Source organism: Hypanus sabinus, chromosome 13, assembly GCF_030144855.1.
Source record: "Hypanus sabinus isolate sHypSab1 chromosome 13, sHypSab1.hap1, whole genome shotgun sequence".
In the NCBI taxonomy this organism is placed as follows: domain Eukaryota; kingdom Metazoa; phylum Chordata; class Chondrichthyes; order Myliobatiformes; family Dasyatidae; genus Hypanus; species Hypanus sabinus.
Window position 1 is genome coordinate 47,588,841 of NC_082718.1, and position 23,695 is coordinate 47,612,535.

The following is a 23,695-nucleotide window of genomic DNA, read 5'->3' on the forward strand; positions in this document are numbered from 1 at the left end:
TCCCTATAGATGCTGCCTGACCTGCTGCATTCCACCAGCATTTTGTGTGTGTCCCTTCAGTTGCTGCCTGACCTGCTGAATGTTTCCAGCACTGTCTGGTTTTAGTTCAAGGCTTTCACCAGCTGCTATGTGATTCTCACAGACTTACATGATGCTACGTGTCACAGATGTTGCAGCAGCCTGGAGAAATCAATCAGCCACTAATCTAAAAGTGGTTGAAAAATCCTTTTTAATCACACAAGTGGAAGTTCATTCTGCTGCAGAGAAGTTGAGAGGGGTCATGTGGTTCAATCATTTCCAAAATAACAGTGTTGTTCGCAATCACAAAGAAGACACGCCAGTGGCTGTACTTCATTAGGGGTTTGAGGAGATTTGGTATGTCACCAAATTTCTACAGATGTACCATGGAGAGCATTCTGACTAGTTAAATCACCATCTGGTATGCAGGGGCCACTACATAGGATCAGAAAAAGCTACAGAGGGTTGTAGACTCAGCTAGCTACATCATGGGCACTAACCTCCCCACCATTGAGGGCATCTTCAAAATGCATTGCCTCAAAAAGGACCATCCATCATCCAGGACATTCCCACTTCTCATTACAACGATCAGAGAGAGGTACAGATGCCTGATGACACATTCTCAGTGTTTTAGGTACAGCGTTTTCCACTCTGCCTCAGATTTCTGCATTGTCCATAAACCCACAAACATCACCTCACTATTTTCTTCTCCTTTTGCACTTTTTATTAATTGTTTATATATTTCATATTGTAACTTACAGTAATTTTAAAATATATTGCATTGTACTACTGATGCAAAACAGTACATTTTGTGACATGTGTCAGTGATTTTAAAAAACCTGATTCTGATCCTAAGATCAGGAACGACCAAGTGGCAAAGTTAGTGAAGTTGCTACTCATAGGGTCAGTGGCTGACGTTGGCACCTTCTGCGTGTGTGGATTTTGTAAGTTCTCCCCGTGATTATGTGGATTTCATCCAGATATTTTGGGTTCCTCTCACATGGCAAAGCTGTGTGGGTTGATAGGCTGAAGGCAACAGCAACTGGATATCTGGAATCTGGAACGGCAAAAACAAAACTCTGGAAGAATTCTCTGTGTCAGGCAGCACCTATGGTGAGAAAAGGTGCAAGACAATGTTTCTGACTGAGTTGAAACCTGAAGTATTGACTTACACCATTTTGCCTTCACAGATGCTGCTTCAATCACAGAGTTCAATATTCCACTTGTTGGGTTAGTAGGTTAGTTGGCCGTTGCAAATCATCACTAGTGTATAGATTGGCGGTAGAATCTAGAAGCAAAGAATAAACTGTGGAGAGAATAAAATAGATTTAGGTAGGATTAATAACATGGGTGACTGCTTGATAATTGTGCTTTTGTTCTGTATCACTGACTCCATCACTGAAAATCATAATTGCAAGTTGATTGTTGTCACTAGAAACCTATTTTGCCTCTAGTAAGGATTTTATGCTTAAGGGGTTCAATACTGTGTATTAAAATGCAGAGTATGTAGACTTGTTCACCTGTAGCACCCAAAGATCATTTTGTTCAAATGAATTTTGTGGTTTGAACATGTTTTATTGGCAAGAAAGAAAAGTTGGCTCAACACACACAAAGTGCTGGAGAAACTCAGCAGATCAGCAGTATCTGTGGAAATGAATAAACAGTCAGTGTTTTCAGCTGAGACACTTCTTCAGGACTGGAAAGGAAGGGGGAAGATGCCAAAATTTTAAAAAGTGAGGAGAGAGGAGGGAGAACTAAATAAAAGATGATAGCTGAAACCAGGTGAGTGGGAAAGGCAAACAGACGGAGAAGGAGTCCGATAGTAGAGGAAGGTGGATCGTGGGAGAAAGGGAAGAAGGAGGGGCACACCAGGGGAGGTCATAGGCAGGTGAGGAGAAGAGGTAACAAGCCTGAGTGGGAGATAGAAGAAGGAAGGGGGAGGGGACTTCTTCTACTGGAAGGAGAATTTGACGTTCATGCAACTAGGATGAAGGCTACCCAGAAAGGGTATGAAGTATTGCTCCTCCAACCTGAGAGTGGCCTCATTGTTGCAAAAGAGGAAGCCATGGACTCACCTGTCGGAATAGGAATGGAGATAGAAGTTAAAATGGTTGGTCACCAGAGAATTCCGCTATTGGCAGATGGAGCAGAGTGCTCGATAAAGTAGTCCCTCAATTTACGTCAGCTGTCACCAATGTAGAGGAAGCTGCATCTGGAGCACCGGATACAATAGACGACTCCAACAGATCCACAGGTGAAGTGTTGCCTTACCTGAAGGACTGTTTAGAGTCCTGAATGGTGAGGGAGGAGGTAAATGGACAGGTGCAGCATTTTGTTCATTTGCAGGGGTATGTGCCAGGAGGGAGTTTGTGGGGGGGGGGGGTGAATGGATAAGGGAATTACAGAGGTAGTGACCCTTGCGGAAAGCTGGGAGTGGGGGAAGGGGAAGAGGGTTTGGTGGTAGGATCCCATTGAAGACTGTGGAAGTCGAGGAGAATGATCTGTTGAATACGGAGGCTCGTGAAGTGGGGACAAAAGGAACTCTATCCCTGTTAAGGCGGCTGGAAAATGGGGTGGGCACGGATGTCCAGGAAATTAAGGAGATACAGGTGAGGGCAACATCAATGGTGGAGGAAGGGAATTCCAGAAAAGGAAATCTGGCTGCTTTAGGCACTCGAGGACAGGGTCATGGAATACTACAGTGAAAGAAAACACCAACAAAAAACTGCAGGAGCTGGAAATCTGAAATAAATCATAAAATGCTGGAAACACTCAGCCTGTTGGTCAGCATCTGGTGAAAGGGAAATGGAGGTAATGCTTCAGGTAAGAGATCCTTCGTCAGAGTTTCTTAGTCAAATCAAGTCAAGTTTATTGTCATTTAATTATATACATGTATATAATGAATATAATCATATAAAGTATATAGAAACGAGATGTTTCTCTGAAGCAGGGTGTAAAGCACATGACACAACACACATAATACATGATAACTTTAGAAGGTAAGGATAAAACCTGCAGATGAGTCACACATAAATAACAAACTAAAGTGCATTAATATTAAATGTTGTAAGGTGCAGAACAGATTAACCAGTGACACTTCGAATAAGATGCGGCAGGGAGTTCAGAAGGCCTGGGGGTAGAAACTGTTTCTCATTCTAACCATTCTTGTTTTTAAGCAGCATAGTCTCCTGCCTGATGGCAAAAAGTCAAAGAGGATGCTGGATGGATGGGTGGGATCCTTAATAATACTAAGGGCTCTGTGTATGCAGCGCTCCTGATAAATGTCCTTGATGGATGATAGAGAGACAGTATGATCCTCTTTGCTGTTCTCACAGTCCTTTGTAGGGACTTCTCGTCCGATGCTCAGCTGCCCCCATACCAGATGGGCATGCAGCTCGTCAGGACGCTCTCAGTTCTGCTCCTGTAAAATGCATTTAAGATGTTGGGGTGGGGAGCGTTGCTTGCCTCAATCTTCTTAGGAAGCAGAGGCACTGCTGTGCCTTCTTGTTCTGGGAGGTGATATAAAGGGCCCAGTTGAGGCCATCTGTGATGTGAACTCCCAGGAGTATTCCATAGATACTGTCTACTGAGCTAGGTGTATCTAGTACTCACCTTTTTTGTATCAGGGGTTACTTCAGTGCCCTCTTTCTGCCTCTACCTCTATTTGTGCATAGGGAATTAGGAGGCAAATGCATATATTAAACACATGAAATTCTGCAGATGCTGGAAATCCAAAGCAACATGCTCAAAATACTGTACTGGAGGAACTCAGCAGGTTGGGCAGTATCCATTGAATTGAACAACCAGTCAATATTTCGGGCCAAGATGCCTTTTCAGAACAAGTACAAATATTAATATGTATTCTTGCACGTTCTGTTCCTAACACAGACTAACTTGCAAACTCCAAGAGAAAGACAAATATCAAGAGATATATTGATAATAATATTCAGAAACGTTAGTGCGCATGAATCTGCAGTTGACACAAGCATGAGTCCTGGCAGCTGTTCTATTGCAGAAGATAAACAAGATCAAATCAAGTGGTATTATACATTAACAAAGGCAAGCTACCAACAAAAAAATGCCAAGCTTTATTGCAGGACCATATATGGGCATGCTCTTGGAGTTGTGGGTGCTCTGTCTCAAACTGAAACCTTACGTCAATGGAAGTACTCAGAGATGAAAGGAAATCACCACTCTTTATCTTTCTTTTTCTCCTTCTATGTTCCCCCTTTTTCAACTTCCCTCCATCTCTCTATCATTTATAGAATGGGTACTAGCGCAGCTGGGAGAAGTCAGGCCCTACTGAACTTAATAAGGACAGAGATGCAATGGGCAAGAAAATTTAGATTACTGTTGCCTTTGATGCACCATCAATAACTCACACTGAGACGTAAGGCGAGATATCGGCTTTTATTGACTGGAAGAAGGAACCAGGAGTGAGTGTCTATCATACAATGTTTTGGAGACTGAGGCCGAGCGTCAGGCCTCAGATCTCCTTTATACAGGGGCCTGTGGGAGGAGCCACAGGAGCAGTCAGCAGGGGCGTGTCCCGACAGGCACATAGTTCACCACAGCCTTATTGGTGACCGAGTGTGAAGGATCAGAACATATATCTGACTCTATTGAGCTGTTGGTTTACAATGCTGAACTAATCCAGGAGAATCCTGATCAACTGTTCACAGACACTGAAATGTTCCTTGTGGATCTGATGTGATTGAAGAAGAGAGAGTGGGCAGAAAGTTGTCACCACTTTTATATTTACCTTTACACTGTCCATATCCTGTTCATTTTGGTCTCACAAATATCCTGTTCATTTTGGTCTCACAAAACCCAACTTCCAATATTTACATGAAAATTTCAAAGAAACACAGCAGCTGGAAATCTGAAGTAAAAGCAGAAAATAACGGAAACACTCAGAAGTTTAGACAACATCTATGGAAAGAAAGTTTGTGTTTTCAATACTTACTGCTTCTTCGGCTTGACAATATAATTTTCAGGTGTTAATATAGCAATTTAGAATGTATAAGGGTTATCTAATGGCACTATTACAGAATGGACAATTTCATCCACTGCAGGTGGTGTTAAATACAATACTTCAAAATGTCAGTTCTTATCATATTCTACCTTTAAAATTCATTCCGTAGACTTCATTGGAAGAAATGTTGGAAGTGTTCTAGAAGGTGCTGACATCAGTATATCATGCATTCAGCGCTACTCACTGTCTGCCGCTGTGTGATTTTCAGAAACAGATCACATTACCTACAGTTTCAGGGTATAAGATTGTAAATTAGGGCACTTGTAAAGAAGGAAGAACACTCAATTTAGGGTGGATGGTTTTGGGGCATTGTTTTGTTTCTGAATTTTGAGTTCTAAGGCTTTAATTTAGAAAGGCTGCCTCTGCCAGAGCTGAACATGGTCATCAGATCCCATGGAAGAGAGGTGGCAAAAAAAAAGATTGTGCCTAGAAATTCACCCCCCAATGCCACTTTCACTCCATAGTACTGAAGGCATGAGCCAGGTGCATCAGTGTATTCCACTTCAGAAATTCATTCCAATGAAGTCAGTGGAATAAATTCTGGAGGCGGAACACCATGAGCTGACATAATTGTATAACTACATTTCGTGTTGCCAACTGGAGATAGAATTGTTCCTTCTGTGCTGCGGCTGCAGACTAATTGATTGTCTTACTGCATAAGTGTCTTCTTCCTAAGCAGAACCTCGAGACTGAGGGTGAGTCGCTTCCACTCCAGTTCTCTGGATTACGATGGCAACATGGAGACTGCAGAGTGGTTGACAGTGAGGCAGGAAGTGCCTTCGGGTAGTCTGAGAAGTTGGAAAAAAAGACAGCTGTCACAACTAACATATCTACTATACATATGTATTTTAAAAAATTAATTTTTTTGATTAATTTAAGAGTATTTTATGGTGTCTAAAATGTATCTTTATGCTTTACAAGCATTTAGTCCCTCAAAGATTTGAGAGAGTATTAATAGTAATTAACATATAGTTTTACTGATTGGAGACTGGCTATTCATCTACATCAACCGATGACATTTATCTGTATTAATCACATCTTTCAGCACTTAGCCTGTAACCTTCTCTGCCTCTATGACTTAATTGCTGTCAGTGACTCTGCTTCCACTGTTCCCTCCAGCCGAGCTTTCTAGGCGCTCACCACTTTCTGGGAGACAACGGACCCCTTCAGATCCCCTTTCAATATATTGCCCCTTATCCTTAATCTGTGTCCTCTGGCTTAATTCACTTTCTTGAGGGGAACAGATTCCTACAATCTATCCTGGCTGTACACCTCCTGATATTACATACCTCAATCATGTCCCCTTTTAATCCTCACAACACACACACACACACACACACACACACACACACACACACACACACACACACACACACACACACACACACACACACACACACACACACACCTCTGCAGTCAGGCAGGATCTATGGAAAAAAGTACATTTGAGGTTCTTGGCAAGACTGTTGAAAAAATGCTGAGGAGTAGATTTAAAAGGTGGGGGGAGAGGAGAGGGAAGCACCAGGTGACAGGTGAAACCTGAAGGGGGAGGGATGAAGTAAAGTGCTGGGAACTTGATGGGTGAGATGAGATGAGATGAGAAAGGGAAAAGGGGATGGGAAATGGAGAAGTGTGGCGTGGGGGGGATTTCCCAGAAGTTTGAGAAATTGATGTTCATGCCATCAGTTTGGAGGCTACCCAAACAGAATATAAGGTGTTGTTCATCCAACCTAAGTGTGGCCTTATCCCAGCAGTGGAGGAGACCATGAATGGACATATCAGAATGGGGATGGGAAGTGGAATTAAAATGGGTGGCCACTGGGAGATCCCACTTGTTCTGGTGGATGGAGTGTATGTAGATGCTTGGTGAAACAGTCTCCCAATCTATGTCGGGTCTCACCGACATACATGAGGCCATACCAGGAGCACTGAACACAGTAAATGACCCCAACAGACTCACAGGTGAAGTATCGCCTCACTTGGAAGGACTGTTTGGGGCCCTGGATGGTAGTGAGGGAGGAGATGTAGGGCAGGTGTAGCACTTGTTCCGATTGTAAAGATAAGTGCCAGGAGGGAGATCGGTGGGGAGGGACAAGTGGACAAGGGAGTTGCATAGGGAGTGATCGCTGAGAAAAGCAGCAAGTGGAGGGTGGGTGGGGGAAGATATGCTTGGTGGTGGGATCCCATTGGAGATGGCGGAATTTTCGAAGAATTATGTGCTGGATGTGGAGGCTGGTGGGGTGGTAGATGAGGACAGGAGGAACCTTATTGTTGGTGGGGTAGTGGGAGGATGAGGTAAGAGCAGACTTGCATGAAATAGAAGAGATGTGGTTTAAGGGTAGCATTGATTGTAGAGGAAGGGTATCCCCTTTCTTTGAAAAAGGAGGACATCTCCTTTGTTCTAGAATGAAAAGCCTCATCCTGAGAGCAGATGCGGCGGAGATGGAGGAATTGAGAAAAGGGGTTGGTGTTTTTACAAGTGATAGGGTAGGACGAGGTATAGTCTAGACAGTTGTGAGAGTCCATGGATTTGTAACAGATGTTGGTAGATAAGCTGTTTCCAGAGATAGAAACAGTGAGATTGAGAAAGGGAAGGGAGGTGTCGGAAATGGACCAGGTGGAAGTTGGAGACAAAATGGATGAAGTTGACGAGTTCAACACGGGTTCAGGAAGCAGCACTGATGCAGTCATTAATGTAGCGTAGGAAAAGTGCAGGACGGTCACCAGTATAAGCTTGGAACATAGATTGTTCCATGTAGCTGACAAATCTTTTAATTGCCTTTTACTCCTCCTCCACTCCAGGGAAAACAGGCTTTACCTCTGCAGTGTCTCTTCATATCTGGACTGCTCCATCCCAGGCAACATCTTGGTGAATCTCCTCTGTACCATCTCCAATGCTGTCATATCTTTCTTAAAGTGTAGTCCCCATAATTGCATGCAGTACTCCAGCTGAGATCTGTAAAGTTGGAGCATGACATCCTTGTGCTTGTATTCAATGTCCTGACTAATAAAGGTCAGTATCCCAAATGCATTCTTAATATGTGAATATCATAGTGACCTCCCCACAGGGAACTGGCACAATGTGGATATTTATTGCTAAAGAGCACAGAATTATATTAAATTTATGGTCCTTAGATTTTATGCCCCAACTGGTAAATGTTTAAGTTCATGTTCCCCATCTGAGGAACACAGACCTCTATTCTTTGCTGCTTCAGATATTTAGCTTCACTTTAAATGCTGTGCTATTCATTTCAATTACTCATTGTGGTTGCAATTTCCATATGGTAAACACTAACTGAATAAAGAGAACTCTGCTTCTTTCTGGTTTCACTGAAAACCATATTATGTTTGTCACCCTTAATTGTGGAACACATTTTTTGGTTGATATGAAGGAGATGAACCCAAATGTAATGATTTGAAGCTGGGTGATCTGAATATCTCCCCAATTCACTCCCTGAGATAGTGGAAATAGTTGCTAATTTCAATCATCAAATAAACTACTCTGTTAATTGAGTTTGATATGCCAGCCTGAATCCTTACAAAGATTTTCTTCCAAATTGACCCCCTACTGAACTTGTTGTATTAAACAGTTGCAACGCTACTCTCATTGTATAATCTTTAAAGGGGGCAACATTATCTCAGAAATGATTGTCCATTAACCGATACTACATACAATAAATGCTTTGTAAAGGTTGTAATTAGTTCTTCTCAAAAGCCAGTCCTGTCATTAGCCACAACTTAAGCATGCTGCTGCTTTTCCTGCGCACTGACCATGTAGAGTAAAACCAGCAAGCTGAATGAAAATGGCTTAATATGATAAACAGAAAGAGATCAGTGCAAAGGGAGGAGATAAATGCATTTAGCTGGCAAAAAAAGTAGGATACTGTCGCTGAGAGAACAGGCGATTTGATGGTGGCTGTGTTTGGGATGAAATTTTTCACAAAATTATGGAAAGCATAAAGCTGGAAAATTGGTCAGGTTGTCAGTTTTAACAAGCATTAACAAGTGCAAATGAATAAGTTACACTGTACTTACATATGCAGTGTGCACTACTCCTCATTACTAATGACAGGAATTATATTACAAACAAAATTCACAAATGCTCAGTAAAGTAACCTACTGAAATTACTCTGGCTTAATGGACAATTTCCGGATGCAATTTAGCCTTGAGAAGATGCAAAGCCAAAGTTAATTCACAGAGGATTCTAGAATGAACTCATTTCTGAAACAGCATGAAACTTGCTGTGTTTTTAATCATTAGGCTTGAATATTGTAAACCACCTCAGAACTGAGGGCCAGTTGGAGTATGATGGATCAATTAATACAGGGCTAACCATGGATAGAATCAGTCCAATCAGATAAATATTATAATACACCATATTCATCAAGTATCTGAGGAACTGCAAAATATAGGGTGGGAATGACGGTCAACAATGCTACAACTGCTAGCTCAGCTCATAGTCTTCATTAATATCTAAGTTGATCCATTAATCAAAGGAATTCTGCATTCCTAGAGGTACCTGTTACATTATTAAGATCTTGATGTAGATATTTTTACTGAATCCAAGTTCATTCCTGTAAGTTGGTTTTAACTTCCTACAAATCCTGAAGCATTCTTTTATCAGTTCCACATATAAATAATATGAAATGAGGCAAGAGTTGGAACAAAAACAGCCTCTATGTTACTGCTCATATGCTTGACTTCTGGATATGGTTAACTAAACAGACTGTGGGTAGTTTAATTCTATAAATTACCACCTGGATTTGTTAAACAGTGGTAAACAGCAGTTCTGACTTCATAAATCTACAATAGGCCAAATCCTTTCCCAGAAGATTGTAATTAACAAATGCATTTGCTTCTGAACTATTTAAAGTGTCTGTGCATTAAAGGATTTAAGTGAGAACACACACACAATTCTGGAGGAACTCAGCAAGCTAGGCACATATATGGAAAATAAACAGTTGATGTTTCGGGCTGAGACATCAACTGTTTACTCTTTTCCGTAGATGCTGCCTGGCTTGCTGAGTTCCTCCAGCATTTTGTGCGTGTTGCTTCGGATTTCCAGCATCTGTAGATTTTCTCGTGTTTAGATTTAATTGAACTGGGCTTGATTCATTTAACTACTTTAACTATTACTTCTTGCTTCAAGGAGTTATACACAATGAAAAATCGTACCTTAATCCCATTTAATTCTCCCCACATTCTTATGAACCTCCCTCAAATTCTGTTGCTCACTCACACACACACATAACACTGGCGCTTATTTACAGTGGCCAATAAATCTACCAACTTGCACATCTTTGGGGCTGACGGGTAGGAAACTAGAGCATCTGGAGAAAGTTAGCTCGGCCACAGGGAGAACTTGCAAACTTCAAAGGACAACGCTGGAGATAAGGATTGAACTCAGCTGGAGAAGTGAACCAGTAACACTATCAGCTATATCACTCTGCCCCTTCAGTTCAGACATCTTGGTGAAGTTCATATGGATAACGCAGGCTGAAAAATAATGAGTAGTTCTGGAGTTAGGCTGATGGAAGACTGGCTGAGTACTGAAGGTTGGTGTGAATAGCCATTTAAGGTTTAAGAAAGCTGGCTCAGGCCTGAATGGCATACTGATATCTCCATCTTCCTCTCCCTTTCCCTCTCCCTCTCTCATATACTCCCTCTCCTTCTCCATCTCTCATATTGTCCCTCTCCCTCACCTTCTTTCCTATTCTCCATCTCCCTCTCTCTCTCTCATATTCTCCCTCTCCCTCTCTCATATTCTCCCTCTCCCTCGCTCATATACTCCCTCCCTCTCCCTCTCTCATACTCTCCCTCTCCCTCTCTCATATTCTCCATCTCCCTCTCCCTCTCTCATATTCTCCATCTCCCTGTCCCTCTCTCATATTCTCCCTCTCCCTCTCCCTCTCTCATATTCTCCCTCTCCCTCTCTCTCCCTCTCCCTCTCTCATACTCACCCTCTCCCTCTCCCTCTCTCATATTCTCCCTCTCCCTCTCCCTCTCTCATATTCTCCCTCTCCCTCTCTCTCCCTCTCCCTCTCTCATACTCACCCTCTCCCTCTCCCTCTCTCATATTCTCCATCTCCCTCTCCCTCTCTCATATTCTCCATCTCCCTTTTCCTCTCTCATATTCTCCCTCTCCCTCTCTCATATTCTCCCTCTCCCTCACCCTCTCTCATATTCTCCATCTCCCTCTCCGATGCAATCAGTACAAATAAGTTAAATTAGTGATGTCTACACTATGATCATACAAGTAAGAAAACCCCTGGCACCCACACAGAGAGCTGACCTTACCACATTTTGTAATCAGCTAATTTACAAAATGACAACTAGTAGGCTGGATTCTTTTCAAATGCAGACACACTGAATTACCTTGGGTGAAGTACATAATGGTTTCTAGAGTTTTAGAAGGAGATGGAATTATTGCTTTGAACAGTGTGAATAGAGAAACTTGATGGAAGTGCCACCTATGGTGAAGACATTCCAGATATCTTTTGGGAGAAGGTAATCCTGAAGAAATTTCCAGCTCTTGTAATTGAGGAAAATCACGTGGATAGAGCAAGAAGACATTGAGAGCAATTGAAGGCATTCAAATAGCATCATGCTCACATGGAAGGAAATGTGAATAAGAATTCTTTAACTGTGAAGGTACAAAGACAGTGAAAGATAAAAATAATCAGAGATATTTCAGTAATGTATATCCACTGAGTTGTGAACTATGATGGGTGATCTATTAGAAGATTCGGAGAAGGATTGATGGGGAGATGTTGAATGGTTGTTTCTTCAAGCGTGATAAGGGTCTGCACTGAGTTGAGGAGCAACTGTTACAAATCCCTTGAAATACTTACCTCAGAAACCGTTGATGAGTAGCATATTCAGAGACCTGCGTGTGGAGTATATTCAAGACTGAGTCCATGAGCTTTTTGAACATTTATGGAATCAAGACTGAAATGGATCTCCTAACACTAACGGGGATCTGGCAGAAAGATGGGCTTGGAACAAAAGTAATATTGTCTAACGGCAAGCTTCATGTATGTCCTACCCCTGATCTTCTGATATGTTTACATTAAGCACTATATGTAATGAAATCTGCAAACCAACATTTTGTCTCTCACTTCTTCAGACACTTAAATACCCGAAGCAGATTTTTAGTTTAGTGGCTGCCGAAGATGATAGGCTTCCTTTCACTGACCTAAGTAATTTTCCCAGTGAATATGGTGAGATTTGTGAGCCTCCTGTTCTTCAGGATGCACATGTATTGATTGAACACTGGTAAGTTAAAATATTTCTCACTTCTCTTTTCAAAAAAGTTGGTTGCATTGGACATATTGAATAAACATATGCATTTTTTAGAAAGAAAGATAACGTATTAGTTAATGCAATATATTTCCTCTCATGGACCTGGGCAAATATCTGGAATGAGATACACTCAGTTAAGAGTGAGGTGAGGAAGAATTTCTCTTAGGGGTGTGAGTCCTCAGAACTCCTTGTTATAGAAAGTTATGGGACAGGGTCCCTCAATATATTTGGAATCAAGGTTATGGGGAGAGGGCAGGAAAGTGAACTTGATGAATCAACCAAGACAATATTGGATAGCAAAGCAGGCTTAATGAGCTGAATGGCCTATTCCCATTCCTGCTTCTTATGGTTTCAGGACAACAGAAATTACATACAAGTGTCCAGCTGTACTTGTTTCAGTGAAAACTGAATCTGAGAATCATTTGAAAGCACATTGCATAATGGGGAGAGATTGTGGAGAGTATCATGCAACAATGGTGAGGCAAAGGAAGGGAGTTGGTCATTTTGGAGTGGTAGGTTCAGATAGAGGCAGCAAACTTCTGCAGTAGAGAGAGTTATCCGTACAAAATGCTTCAGTCCGTCATTCCTTGCCTAGTATTCCACATTCCCTACATCCACTCCAAGATCAGAATGAATTACAATATCAATTTGAATTGGTTAGATAAACAGCTTGGCAGGCAGAAGAAGCATCAGAAGGTAAAATCCATAAGCAGGCATGTAATTATAAAGCAACCAAAACAAACAGATAAATAATTAGAAAGCCCAAAGATTTAACAGTATAAATTTTACATGACAAAAGGATAGACAATGATGACTACTTTCTATGTTCTGGCATTTCTAATATTTGTTTGTCTTGTTTTCATTAAAGTTGTTTTAAGTAACTAAAGCATTTGAAGCTCAAGTGTCACTGAAGGCTGCCGTACTCCTCTAGTATTTCAATGGCTTGCTGTGTTCGAAGGTAAGGAATCCTCTTGCATTCCTCTCTCTAGGACTTTGTACTATTGGACGTTAAACACATTTAACCAGAGTCTACCAAACAGTGTAGAATGCTAAAACAATCACAGGAAGGTTTTAAATGGAATGCAAAGTAGTCTTCATTCAGAAGTTTACATTGTTACATGTCAAACCCCAAAATATTGGGCCATAGTGCATCTTTGTCACAGATTAGTGGTTTCATGAATTCCATCCACTCAGTGGACACTTTATTACCTAATAAAGTGACTGCTGAGTGTATTAGTGTGATCTTTTGCTGCTGTAGACCATACACTTAAAGGTTTAACATGTGTGTTCAGAGATGCTCTTCTTCACACCACTGTTGTAATGCATGCTTATTTGAGTTACTGTCACCTTCCTGTCAGCTTGAACCAGTCCAGCCATTCTCTGACCTCTCTCATTCTTACTCATTTTTGCACCATTCCCTAAATTCTAGAGTCTGTTGTGCATGAAAATCCTGGGAGATCAGCAGTATCTGAGATACTCAAGCCGGCCTGTCTGGCACCAACAATCATGCCACACTCAAGGTCACTTAGATCACATTTCTTTCCCACTCTGATGTTTGGTCTGAACAGCAACTGATCATCTTGACCATGACTGAATGCTTTTATGCATTGAATTGTTTCTGCATGATTGGCTGATTGGATATTTGCATTAAAGAGCAGGTGTACAGATGTACCTAATAAAGTGGCCACTGAGTGCACCTGCATGTTGCAGTGTAGTAACTGGGAATGTGCAGGATAACAGAGGCTTCTCAGTCACACTGAGCTGAGGACCTGGCCACATTTCATATTGGAACCCTCAGCTTTCTGCTGACTAGAGCTTTCCTATATAGTCTTGCCACAATCAACTGAATGCAGTTGCTGGCCTGGATTGGTTAGGTAAGTTTGGCTAAATGTTTAATTAATATTAGTAATTAAATTGTACTATAAATTGCACATTGCACATTTAGATAGAGACGTAATGTAAAGATTTTTACTCCTCGTATATGAAGAGTGTGAATAATAAGGTCAGTTCAATTCAATTCAATCAGTTTATACAGAGTAAACATGTATTTTTTAAATGCATTACATTATAATGTTATTTTTTTAAATAACATTAAAATTTTTAAAATCTGCTTTAATAGTTTTTGCATGTCTCTGATTATCAGACAAATTCAAAGGTTGTTGAAATTGCCTATGATAGCAAGGTGTTTTGGGTGAGAGCTTCAGAATCCATCCCCTGAGGCCTGGCCACGACTTGTTAAACTGCTCTGCGGTGCAGGAAGTGCACAGAAGCAGACCTGCAACTTCATCAGGCACACAGGGCCTTGGAAATTTTACAGGGAGAATGATTCAGCCCGTTACTTTCACAGAACAGTCAATATTCAGATGCTGAAATTCCATGTGTTTGTAACTGAAAGAAGGTCAAGGGATAAATGCTGGAACAGAATATGTTATACCCTCTGCTGCACCATTCACCATATTCTCCAGTTTGAACATAATTTGTGGCACTGCTTATAGAATATACTATGTTGAACAGTTCAGAACAGGAATAAGCCCTTTAGCCCACAATGTTGTGCCCATCTAATTAAATTATGGCCATCTAAATTAAACTCTTCTGCTACACAATGTCCATACCCTTCCAGTTCTCTCACATCTTCCCATTCATGTGCTTATCTAAACATCTCTTAAAAGTCCCTAACGTACCTATCTCTACTGCCACTCCTGGCAGTGCATTTCAGGCACCCTCCACTCCCTGTGCAAAAAAATAACTTGTCTTTCATATACCCTTTGATCTTATCCCCTCTCACCTTAAATGCATTCCCTCTGGTATTAAACATTTCAACCCTGGGGAAAAAGTACTGTCTACTCTATCTAAGCTTCTCATAATCTTCTAAACCTCTTTTGATCTCCCCTTAGCCTCTGCCATGCTAGAGAAAAATGTTTGTCCAACCTCTTGTTATAGCCCATGAGCTCTAATCCAGGCAGCATCCTGATAAACCTCTTCTGCACCCTCTCCAAAGCCTAACATCCTTCCTATGGGGCAACCAGAACTGTATACAGTACTCCAGATGTGGCCTATCTAGATTTTTATAAAGACCATAAGACATAGGAGCAGAATTAGGCCATTTAGTCCATCGAGTCCACTCTGCCATTTCATCATGGCTAATCCCGGATCCCATTCAACCCCATATACCTGCCCTCTTGCCATATCACTTAATGCCCCGACCAATCAGGAATCTATCAACTCCGCTTTAAATATACCCACGGACTTGGCTTCAACCACAGTCTGTGGCAGAAAAATGCTCCTCATATATTAACACCTTCATTCCCGGAATCATCCTTGTGAACCTCCTCTGGACTCTCTCCAATGACAACACATCCTTTCTGAAATAAGAAACTGTTGACAATACTCCAACTGTGGCCTGATTAGTGCCTTATAAAGCTTTTGCATTATCTCCTTGTTTTTATATTTTACTCCCCTTGAAATAAATGACAACATTGCATTTGCCTTCTTTACCACAGACTCAACCTGTAAATTAACCTTCTGGAAGTCTGGCATGAGGGTTCTTAAGTCTCTTTGCACCTCTGATGTTTGAATTTTCTCCCCATTTAGATAATAGTCTGCATCATTGTTTCTTTTACCAAAATGCATTATCGTACATTTCCCAATGCTCTATTCCACAGTACTTAAAAACACTATATTATACAATTTTATAGATATCTGCCACTTTTTTGCCCTTTCTTCTGATTTTTTTCTAAGTACTGCTGCAATTGCATTACTTCCTCAGGACTACCTACTCCTCCACCTATCTTTGTATCATCCACAAGCTTTGCCACAAAGCCATCAATTCCACTATCGAAATTATTGACAAACAATCTGAAAACTAGCAGTCCCAATACTGACACCTGAAGAACACCACTAGGCAGCTAACCAGAAAAAGCCCTCTTTATTCCCACTCACTACCTCCTGCCTGTCAGCCATTCCTCTATCTATGCCAGTATCTTTGATGTAACACCATAGGATTTTCTCTTGTTAAGCAGCCTCATGTGAGGCAGCTTATCAAATGCCTTTTGAAAATCTAAGTAAATGACATCCACTGCCTCTCCTTGTGCAACATAACTTATTGGCTTTTGAACTCAGTGCCTTGAGAAATAAAAGCAAGCATGCCATATGCCTTCTTAACCACCCTTTCAATCTATGTCAGCAATTTGGGGGAGTGTTGAACTTGGACCTCATCAACACTGTTAAGGGTCTTGCCCTTAATGATGAACTGTCTCTTTACATTTAACCTTGCTTGGTGAAATACTTCACATTTGGCGGGGTTAATCTCTATCTGCCATTTCTCCGCCCACTTCTGCAACTGATCTATATCCCACTGTAATTTTTTTTGCCAGTCTTCTATGCTATCCACAGCACCATCAATCTTCATATCATCTACAAACTTACTAACCCAACCATATTCATTTTCATCTTGGCTGTTTATATAATCACAAACAGAAGAGGTCCTGGTACAGATCCCTGCAGAACACCCCTAATCACAGATCTCCAGCTAGAATAGGTCTCTGACTGCTACTCTCTGTTTTCTACAGGCAAGCCAGTTCTGAATCCAAATGGCCAATGCATCTTACCCTTCTGGATGAGCCTCCCATGAAGGACCTTGTCAAGCACTTTAATAAAATCTATGTAAACATCCACAGCTCTACTTTCATCAATCCCCTTATTACCTTGTCAAAAAACTGTATCAATTTAGTAAGACTGAACCTGCTCTGCACAAAGCCATGGTTTTCCGAATAATCATAAACATTATATCTAAGAATTCTGTCCAGTGACTTCTCTACCACTGATATACAACTCAGTGGCCTATAGTTTCTAGGATTATCTCTGGTTTCCTTCTTGAATAATGAAACAACATTACCTACCTAACAGTCATCCGAGACTTTGCCTGTGGCTAGAGGACTTGAAGATATTGGTCAAAATCTCACCCATCTCATCTCTTGCCTCTCTCAATAACCTGGGGTATATCCCATCAGGCCCTGAGAACTTATCCACTTTAATGCTCTTTAAGATATAAAACACTCCCTCCCCCTTTAACTTGAAATGCCCTAGCAATTAATAAGCTCGGTACTGATCTCCCTATCCTCCACGTCCTTCTCCTTGGCAAATACTGCTGAAGGCCCTCATCCACATCCTCGGCATCTATGCAAATGTTCCCCCCTTTATCCCTGAGTGGTCCTGCCCTCTCCCTTCTTATCCCCTTGCTCTTGATGTATGTATAGAATGCCTTAGGATTCTCTTTGATCCTATTTGCCAGTAATTTTTTATGGACCCTCCTGGTTTTCCTAATTTCCTTCTAGATTCTTTTCTGGCATCTGTTCACTAACTGAAAGGACAGTCACTTGGCCAGTCTCTTTACCCAACAACAGTCTTTCATCTTGTTGAACTATCTATATATTGATGTAAGAAACCATCTTAGATACACCTGATAAATCCTGCCCCACCTAAACCTCTTGCACTGAGAAGGTTCCAGTTTATATTAGGGAGGTTGAAGTCCTCCATGAAAACAACCCTATTGTTTTTACACCTTTCCTTAATCTGCATGCATATCTGTTCCTCAATGTCCCGGTGGCTATTGGGGGTCTGCAGTACAATTCCATCAGAGTGACTGCACCCTTCCTATTTTTGAGTTCTACCCATATAGACAATGGAGGAGCCCCCTCTTATGTCCCCTCTGAGTGTTACAGTGATGTTGTACTTGACTAGTAGTGTGACTCTCCTCCCCCTCTTTTACCTCCCTCTCTATCTTTTCTAAAACATCAAAACCTTGAGATATGAAGCACCCATTCCTGTCTCTCTCTCAACCAAGTCTCTATAGAGGCCACAACATCATAGTTCCATGTTCTAAATTCATCTCCCTTACCCGTTATATTCCTGGCATTAAAATACACAAACGTCAAAACTGCAACCTGTCCCTCTTGTATAATTCACCCCGGCCCCAGAAGAAGTTCCAATGATCCAAGAGCCTGAAATTGTGGCTCCTGCACCAGATCCTCAGCCACTCATTCATTTGTACAATCATCCTCTTCCTGCCCTGACCAGCATGTGACAACAGGAGTAATCCAAAGATTACTACCTTAAAGGTCCTGCTCCTCAGCCTCTTTCCTATTCTGACTGCACAGGACCTTGTCGCCTTTTCTAACTATGTCACTGGTGCCAATGTGCACCGTGCCCTCTGGCTGCTCACCCTGCCTCGTGAGAATCTTCTGCAGTCGCTTTGAGACATTTTGGCCGAGCACTTGGGAGGCAACACACCATCCTGGCACCCCTTTCACTATCACAGACTTTCCTGTCCTCCCCCTAACCATCGAGTCTCCTATCACTGTTGTTGTGCTTGACTTTCTCCTTCCCTGCTAAGCCTCAGGAGTTGGCCTGGCTTTGTCCAAATAGCTCATCCCTCCCAACAGCATCCAAAGAAGTATACTTGTTGCTAAGGGGAATGGCCAAAGAGGACCCTTGCACTGACTGTTTTCCCCCCTTACTTCTCCTGGTGATCACTCATTTTCTGTCTGAAGCATGCACACTGGTATGACCACCTCAGTAAATGTTTCATCTATGAGGTTTTCAGCTTCCTGCATGGTCCTGAGGGCATCCCCTCCAGCTCCATTTTCTTGACCTGGTCAGTTCTGTGGTGAAGTGGGTGGACTTCCTGTGGATGTAGTCATCAGGAGATGGTTAGATACTCTGAAGTCCCACATCCTGCCTACACCTAATTCAGGACTATGAATTTACAGATAACAAAAAGCTTACCTGTTCTTACCTGTGCCTTCTCTCTGAAACCTTTGATTTTCACACTCATCTAGGTCTCTTACTCAGCTTCTTCTCATCAAAACCTCAAACCCCAACTCTGACACTAACCACTCCAACACTGGCTGCTCCACTTGTCCCTGTCTGATGTTTTTAATGGGCTACTGTTGGATAGCTAATGTAGAATTAATTATTTGCAGATGTGCCTCTGTTGTACACCTGCAAAGTTGAAACGAACAAGCTCCCAAACACAGAGGCTCATCTTTTCAAAAGTGCTGCAAGAAATCAGGTTGTAATACATTGGAGGTGCTGAGAGCAGTGAGGCCGGCTGGGCACCTGGCTGGAACCTCACTGAATGGAGAAAAAGGTACAGTAGAACAATGAGTTTGTTAGAATCTGGTACTAAAGTATAAATAAAAAGAAAGGATGCAGAAAAGAATGTGGAATAAAAGGAAAAATAGAGAAAATATAAGAATTAAATATTTGACATTTTAAAATCTTTAGTGATTGCCTCCACAGAGGACTGTGAATTAACAACTTAAACTGTAACACAACAGCAATAAATATCATTTGTTATGTACCCCGTAACTGGGTTTACAGACCAGCAGAAATAGAAGAATCTGTTGGAGTCTGGTGGTACCGAAAACTAAGGGTGTTTATTAGTAAACTAAGCAATACAATATCAAAAATGCAAATATACATATAAAACAGGTTAGCAATAATAAACATAGAAGTGTAGGAATAATAATCAACAATAATAAACAAGCTCTATCAATGTCTAGGGATAAATGAAATGTCATAAGAGAATATAGATTTCAGTTCAGTTCATGTGTGCTGAGGTAGTTGCGGTTGTTGTATTATAATTTGTTGGAGAGAGAGAGAGAGAGAACGAGCGAGATGTAACAGCTGCAGCAGGCAAACCTTCCGTTGTCTTCTTATTACGTCATACCGTTGTGGTCATTCGGTTATGACCCCTCCGTTCTCGGCTAGACTGTTCTTCCGTGGTGGACTCATCACTCTGGCATGAGTGGACACACACACAAGCCCCCACCGGTCCTGCCGTCACACTGTGAGCTTTGTGACCAATCTCCTGATTCAGTCCTCGAAGCCCCCACCTTCCTGAGGGTGCACAACACTCGGTCAGACACTGGTGTGTCTGAGGGTGTCTCCCCACATCTGTCTTTTATCCCCACTGATGGGGTATCAGCCATCCATCAACTCAAAATGACCATGTCCATCAAACTAGGCCACTCCTGCAGCCCCCTCAGGAATGTCAACGAGCAAAGTAACGTCCTTGTAGCAAAAAGTAAACAATCAGTGAAGAAGTCATGATACATAAATCAAATGTGTGTGTCTCTCTCTTATCTGTAGCAGATGTCCCTGCCTCTGTGCTTCATCTCTCTCTCTCTTATTAGCAGCATAGCAATAGCAATAGTTTATAGTTCTCAAAGGGGGGGATGGTTAACTCTGCACCCCACTTCCATCAGGCCTGCTCAGCACTCATAACACATTACAGAGTACTTCCTCTGCTATGTTACAGCTGTGACTTTCTGTAGCAACCTCAATGGAAAATTATTGCATACATAGAACATAAACCACAGAACACTACAGAAGGGTACAGGCCCTTTGGCTCACGATATTATACCAATCTTTTAATGTATTCTAATATCAATCTAAACCTTTTCCTCCTAAATAGTACTCCATTTTTCTGTCATCTATGTGCCTGTTCTTAAATGTCCCTGATGTTTCTGCCATCCATGGCATCCACTACTCTTCATGTGAAAATAACTTACCTCTACATTCCCCCATTCTTTCCTCTAATCACGTTAAAATTATGCCCCTCGTATTAGCATGCTCCCTCATGTTATATCTAGCAAGTTCTTAAACATACTGGAAGATATGTTGAAGAACATGCTGGATGTACAACACTGTGCTAAAGTCTTTGGCACATAAGATTGTATGCATAAGAGACTGCATTGGGGCTGCTTCCTGCACTCGTTCTGAACTTGCTGATTTCATCCACTTTGCCTCCAACTGTCACCTGGCCCTCAAATTCACCTGGTCCATTTCTGACACTTCCCTTTCTCAATCTCACTGTGTCTATCTCTGGAGACAGCTTATCCACCAAAGTCTATTAAAAACCAATGGACTCTTACAGCTACCTGGACTACACTTCGTCACACCCTGATACTGGCAAAAACACCATCCCCTTCTCTCAATTCCACTGTCTCTGCTCTCAGGATGAGGCTTTTCATTCTAGAACAAAGGAGATGTCCTCCTTTTTCAAAGAAAAGGGCTTCCCTTCCTTCACCATCAACGTTGCTGTCAACCTCATCTCTTCTGTTCCACACACATCTGCTCCTACCCCATTCTCCCACCACGCTACAGGGATAGGGTTCCTCTTGTCCTTATCTACCACCCCATCCTTTTCATCCAGCACAGAATCCTCTAAAACTTCCTCCAATGGGATCCCACCACCAAGCACATCTTTCCCACCCTCCCCCTTTCTGCTTCCCGCAGGGATCGCTCCCTACGCAACTCCCTTCCCACCGATCTCCCTCCTGGCACTTATCCTTGCAAGCAGAACAAGTGCAACACCTGCACCTACACCTCCTCCCTCATTACCATTCAGGGCCCCAAACAGTCCTTCCAGGTGAGGTGACACTTCACCTGTGAGTCTGATGGCATCATTTACTATGTCTGGCGCTCCCGGTATGGCCTCTTGTATATTGATGAGACCCGACGTATGTTGGGAGACTGCTTCACTGAGCATCTACACTCCGTCTGCCAGAACAAGTGGGATTTCCCCATGGCCACCCATTTTAATTCCACTTCCCATTCCTATTCCGATTTGTCCATCCACGGTCTCCTCCACTGTTGGGATAAGGCCACACTTAAGTTGGAGGAACTCCACCTTATATTCTGTTTGGGTAGCCTCCAACCTGATGGCATGAACATTGATTTCTCTAACTTCCAGTAATGCCTCCACCACCTCCCCTTCACCATTTCCCATCCCTTTGTCTCTCTCATGTTATATCCTTACCTGCCCATCACCTCCCTCTGGTGCTCCTCCCACCCCACCCCCACTTCTCCTTCTTCCGTGGCCTTCGGTCTCTTTCACCAATCAAATTCCCAGCTCTTTGTTTCATCCCTCCCTCTACCTCCAAGTTTCATCCATTGCCTGGTGTTTCTCCCTCCCCTCTCTCTACCTTTTAAATCTACTCCTCGGCATTTTTGTCTCCAGTCTGCTGAAGGGTTTTGGCCCAAACCGTCGACTGTACTTTTCTCCATAGATGGTGCCTGGTCTGTATGTGTTTACCTGTATACATAGCTGGGGTGCCTAAGACTTTTGCACAGTACTGTATTTGTCAATGTGGAGCGGTGAGTGAATTTGTAAATCTGCCAGGAACGAAGGATGTTGGGAACACTGAGGGTGGAACACTGCAGGAGGAATGTGGGACAAGTGGTAGAGAAGGAGTGCAAATGGTGTGAGGGGGTGGTGTGGGTGCAGACATACCCACCCTGAGACACCAGGCAAGGTAATTTGATTCCAAATAATTGGTTAAATATTGACCATCAACTTTATTGGGACATGTTTATCCACTATCCACTGCAATTAATAAACTTCATTTCAAGGAGGTCACAAGCTTAGGGTACTGATCTCTGGCCAGATTCACACTCTGAGGACAGATCATAAAAGTACTAAATAAGTTCACAAAGTAACTGTTTTTATATTGATATTGACCGAAGTTGAAGACCAATTTCCTCTTTTCTGTTTCTGTATTTAAGTGTCACATAACTGATGTGAATGAATTATTCATCTTGCAAAAATAAACTTCTCTAGGTAGTATAAATATAGATTAGAAATTCTGAGCCATTCTGTGCCTCATTGAGATCTGTAGTGCAGAAGACCCTGTGGCTCATTATCTTTATTGGCAATTTAGAACCTAACATCTGCAGATGCCGGAAATCCACAAAGAAAAAACTCAACAGGTCAGGCTGCGTCTGTGGAAAGAGAAATAGAGCTAAATTTTTGGATAAAGAATCTTTAGCTTGAAACATTAACTATTTTTCTATTTGCATACCAAATACCACTGAATATTTTGAATTTTTTTATTTCAATATTTATGCAGAAATCATGTCTGCAAATCTATTTTTCACCATCAGCCTACACGATACACTCAGTAGCCACTTTATTAGGTACACCAGCTTGTTTATATAAATATTTAATCAGCTAATCATATGGCAGTAACTCAATACATAAAAACATTCAGATATGGTCGAGGGAGTCAGTTGTTGTTTAGACCAAACATCAGAATGGGGAAGAAATGTGATCTAAGTAACTTTGACCATGGAAAGATTGTTGGTGCCAGATGGGGTGGTCTGAGTATCTCAGAAGCCATTGATTGTCTGGGATTTTCATGCACAGCTGTTTCTAGAGTTTACAGAGAATGGTGCAGGAAACAAAAAATGTCCAGTAAACATCCGTTCTGTAGGGGAAAAGACTTTGTTAATAGCCAGACTGGTTCAAACTGGTAGGAAGGTGACAGTAACTCAAA

The 23,695-nt window shown here is 41.9% G+C and overlaps 2 protein-coding genes across 2 annotated transcripts in view; both read left to right on the forward strand.

The window, feature by feature from the left end:
* LOC132403840 (potassium voltage-gated channel subfamily A member 1) overlaps nucleotides 1-23,695 on the forward strand; it is a 280,928-nt gene that overhangs the window by 70,184 nt on the left and 187,049 nt on the right. The gene's annotated exons all lie outside the window — the stretch shown is intronic.
* Nucleotides 12,008-23,695, forward strand: part of LOC132403364 (potassium voltage-gated channel subfamily A member 2-like) — an 89,408-nt gene continuing 77,720 nt past the window's right edge. The window contains 2 exon segments of the mRNA XM_059986783.1: nucleotides 12,008-12,088; nucleotides 12,181-12,329. Coding sequence (XP_059842766.1) covers nucleotides 12,008-12,088; nucleotides 12,181-12,329 — 230 coding nt within the window.